Here is a 3,619-nt window from a genome sequence, read left to right as displayed (position 1 = left end):
TATTTCCCACCCTCAGTTAATAAGTTGCTGTAAATACACGATAATTACCAAATAACCAATTTTTGTGTGCAATATTAACCAAACAATAACAAACAAATAGTAAAAGAATACAAATGGTAAACACTTGGTACACTACCTGTCTAAATACATGTACCATGAACATAATATATTGTTCAATAAAATGACCCGTGTTAAATTACCGCTGCCATAAAATACGAATTATACTGGTAAACAGTGGCAGGTATGCCTTTTTCACAGCAAATTTATCCACCCAAACAAGTCAGCAAAATGTTTGCTACTTTTGCAACTTTGGATATAACAAACGATATTTAAATGTCCCATTGAGTTTGTTATAAGCGGAGTTGACTGTATTACTGGCTGGTGCTTAAATAAACCATTAAAGCACAGAGGTTTGTCTAGGGTCTTCTGCAATTAAAAATGGTAAAAAGGGCCCAAGGAAGTTAATAGTGCTTAACAAGATATTTTCCTTATCCCACCTTTTCTTGCAGAAGAAGAATACATTTGTATTTAAAAAAAAAGCCAAACAAACTTCTATTTGTTAAATTAATGTTTAATAACAGTTTTTCTATTGCTATTATTTTATGCATCATTTCCTATCTTTTAGGCCAGAAACCAGTGTTTATCATGTATAAAATGTGGTAATAAGTTGTTACCACTAGGCCAGTATGAGAAGCAGAAAAAACATCCAGAATTCCTGACCTGTGTTTTCAAGAAGAACACAGAGTTGATATATTTTCCCAACATGAAGACCAAGGATTGCCAATTACAAACAGTTGAATCTGAAACAAATAGTAAAGGTAATAAAGTGTACTTGCTTGTCTAATTAATTATAAAAAGTAATCTTGCAGTTGAAGTTTAAAGTGTTCTTGGAAAGAAAAGGATTTTTCCAATACCTTTATTGTTGAAGATTGAACACAGAGAAGATTGAACACAACTGTAGGGGTTTCAGTTGCGGAGTGGTTGAGGTCATTGATATCAAAGTTCTTTCCACTGGCGGCAAAGGGTTAGAATACAGTTACAGACTTTAGATTCTTTGTGAAGAAGCTATCCAGCTAGCTTACGAGACTTAAGTTTCTGTTTACAAAATAAACCATTTTGGGGATCAGAAATCAACATTAAATATTCTTATTCCCCAATGCTAGTCTTTACTATCAAAATTGACTGTATACATATTATAATTTGCAGGTTTAATGTTGAACAGTGTATATGACGAAACATTAGGATGTTGTATACAGTATTTACAATGTATACAATGTAAGAATGATACAATGATTGGAGGTAGAGTTCTGCTGGCAGATTCTACCTCGCAATATACAGCTGGACAGGTACTTGTTTTATTTTATATCAAAAACAAAATCCTCTCTGGACAAAATCTTGTTGGTTTTTTTTTTGACAATATACATACACTTTACAATTTTATATTTTTTGAGTTCAAGTGCAATAAGAATAGACCTCTCATATATGGAAGTTATCCAGATGTTGGTGGTGGTTCTACCTAAGTGCCTGCTAATGCCTGAAATAATGCGTGGAGGGATGCCCTGAGGACTTCCTCCACCAGTAAAGCTGGAAAGTCGCCATGACCCTTAAAGAGTTGGTGCAACTTAAAACCAAACAAAACAACAAAACATATACATGTATAAATACTTCAGTTAAAGGGCTTTTCTAGAGTCAGAGACACACAAAGTCCCTATCTTCCAGAACTACAAAAGTTCGACTTGTGCCCGTTTGTGCCTGAAATACAGAGGTGTAACTTAAGTCTTTCTCCACCAGTAAAACTGGAAAGTACCCATTTGACCTTTGCGTGTTGGTGTGACGTAAAAACCCTACCACAAAAAACACACACACAGTCCATTTCTATTCCATAAACGAATAATGAATGAAAATAATTATTTCTAATTATTACTTATCTTATTTCAGACTTGGATTCTGTCATCAGCTGCTAAGTTATGATGTGGATATTTCACTTCCAAGTTAATCTTGTCATTTTGACAGACTGGTGCTGCTATTTTCAGACTTAAAAGGACTGTTATGATAGAGAAGTCTGACAATAATTGATCTGCCTTCAATCTTTTATCTTGCCTAGTCACCCTAAACGTCTTAATTTTGTGAGAAAGAACTATTTTAAACCTTTAACCAGCTAGAAGTGAGTTATTCGACCTTTCACACAAGTATAGAGCCAAGTCAGCATCTATACACTCTTGACCAGGCTCTATACTGTTGGTAGTTTTTATCTTGATATTGGAATACCTTAAACTTTGAATAGACTGTTCCAAACTCACAGCAGGGCAAATCCATTACAAAAAATCAGGAGGTTAAGCGTTATCATTGAACCCATTCTTTAAAGGTCAATATCTTCTATAACACAATCTCAGTAAAAAAAAAAACAAGCAAAGTTTGATATAAATTTTATCACATATGGAGCATGTCATTAAGAAAATTTATAATTATTATTCATTGCATGTTTATTACTATTATGATATTATAAAACTTAAAGTTATCCCCCCCTTTAATTGGTTGTGAGATGTATTTCTGGTTTGACACTGTGTTCAATGCGCAAACTTGCAAAGTTTGGAATTTTTCAAAAAGTTCTTTGTAAATAAATGAATTTACCATTATATTTAATTACAGCATGTGCGTTATTGTTGTTTTATGAAGTATTTAAGGAGTTATTGGTCCTGAATTGATTAAAAATAGAGAGAATAAATCAGGACAGTTACACATATATAAAAGTTAAGAAAATCACATAAGTCTCTTTTGGTGTAAGTTAGACATAGCAATATTTTAAACCAAAACGTTTTAAAACATCTTTAATTGGTGATATTTGTATGTTGACTTGCAGGTTTTGTTTTATTTTAAATCATGACATATTTTTATTAGAGTTGAAGATCTGTTTAGTATAATCAGGTACGTTAATATACGTACCTGGTATAATAATACAATAAACATGTTCATGAGTTAATAGAGAATATTTAAGTTTTTTCCCCTATAAATACAGGATTTATTTTCATGAATTTGTAGTTGAAACAGGAAAACAAATTTTTTTTCTTTAAAGATTGTGAATGCTAAAATATATTCTGTGTAACATTCACCTGTGTATAGTTGTTTTAATGAGCATTTACACTAATTTACCTCCTGGAAAAAATATAATATATTTTTATGTTATATTTTTTTTAAATGTTGTTCTTTCATCCAATGTCTTAATCACATTTTGAATTATTGATATATTTTTTATCAAATCAGCATTTATACTTGTGTATACCTTATGCCATAAGGAATATTAAAGAACAATTACCTGAAATCTAGTGTACATTACGTAAGAGAAGCGACCCTTGTTTGTAAGGCAAACATATATTTTTGAAGGTGCATACATGAAAGATATTTGGAATCTGAGTATTTGTGTCGTTTTCTGTGTAGTTGTTATATCCTGAGCAATGTGGCCAGTGTCCAGAACTATACTTTGTTTTGTTGTAATGTGCAATGTATATTTCTTTGTTTGAAAGAGGTGATAAAAAGGATGCTTTCAAATAAGAGTGTTTGTTTTTTTATACGCCCGTTTCCAAAACGGATCTTATAGGAACGCCCCGGGCGATCTGACGGG

The 3,619-nt window shown here is 32.1% G+C and overlaps 1 protein-coding gene across 1 annotated transcript; it reads left to right on the top strand.

The window, feature by feature from the left end:
• Positions 1-243: 243 nt before the first annotated feature.
• On the top strand, positions 244-2,878 carry LOC132752404 (uncharacterized). The gene is made up of 4 exons (XM_060742725.1): positions 244-279; positions 626-818; positions 1,207-1,346; positions 1,939-2,878. The coding sequence occupies exons 1-4, from the start codon at positions 244-246 to the stop codon at positions 1,969-1,971; spliced, it is 402 nt and encodes a 133-aa protein (XP_060598708.1). The 3' UTR covers positions 1,972-2,878.
• The last annotated feature ends 741 nt before the right edge of the window (positions 2,879-3,619 follow it).

The sequence above is a fragment of the Ruditapes philippinarum genome, unplaced genomic scaffold, assembly GCF_026571515.1.
Source record: "Ruditapes philippinarum isolate M1 unplaced genomic scaffold, ASM2657151v2 ctg15254_1_1_1_1, whole genome shotgun sequence".
Classification (NCBI taxonomy): domain Eukaryota; kingdom Metazoa; phylum Mollusca; class Bivalvia; order Venerida; family Veneridae; genus Ruditapes; species Ruditapes philippinarum.
Note: the sequence above shows the minus strand (reverse complement) of the source record. Positions and strands in the feature narration are given on the sequence as shown.

Bases quoted from the DNA above. Each gene is read 5' to 3' on its own strand.
- LOC132752404 (XM_060742725.1), top strand. From the start codon at position 244: ATGCCTTTTTCACAGCAAATTTATCCACCCAAACAA. The intron at 280-625 runs GTCAGCAAAATG...CCTATCTTTTAG, and splicing joins AAATTTATCCACCCAAACAA to GCCAGAAACCAGTGTTTATC. The intron at 819-1,206 runs GTAATAAAGTGT...TATAATTTGCAG, and splicing joins ATCTGAAACAAATAGTAAAG to GTTTAATGTTGAACAGTGTA.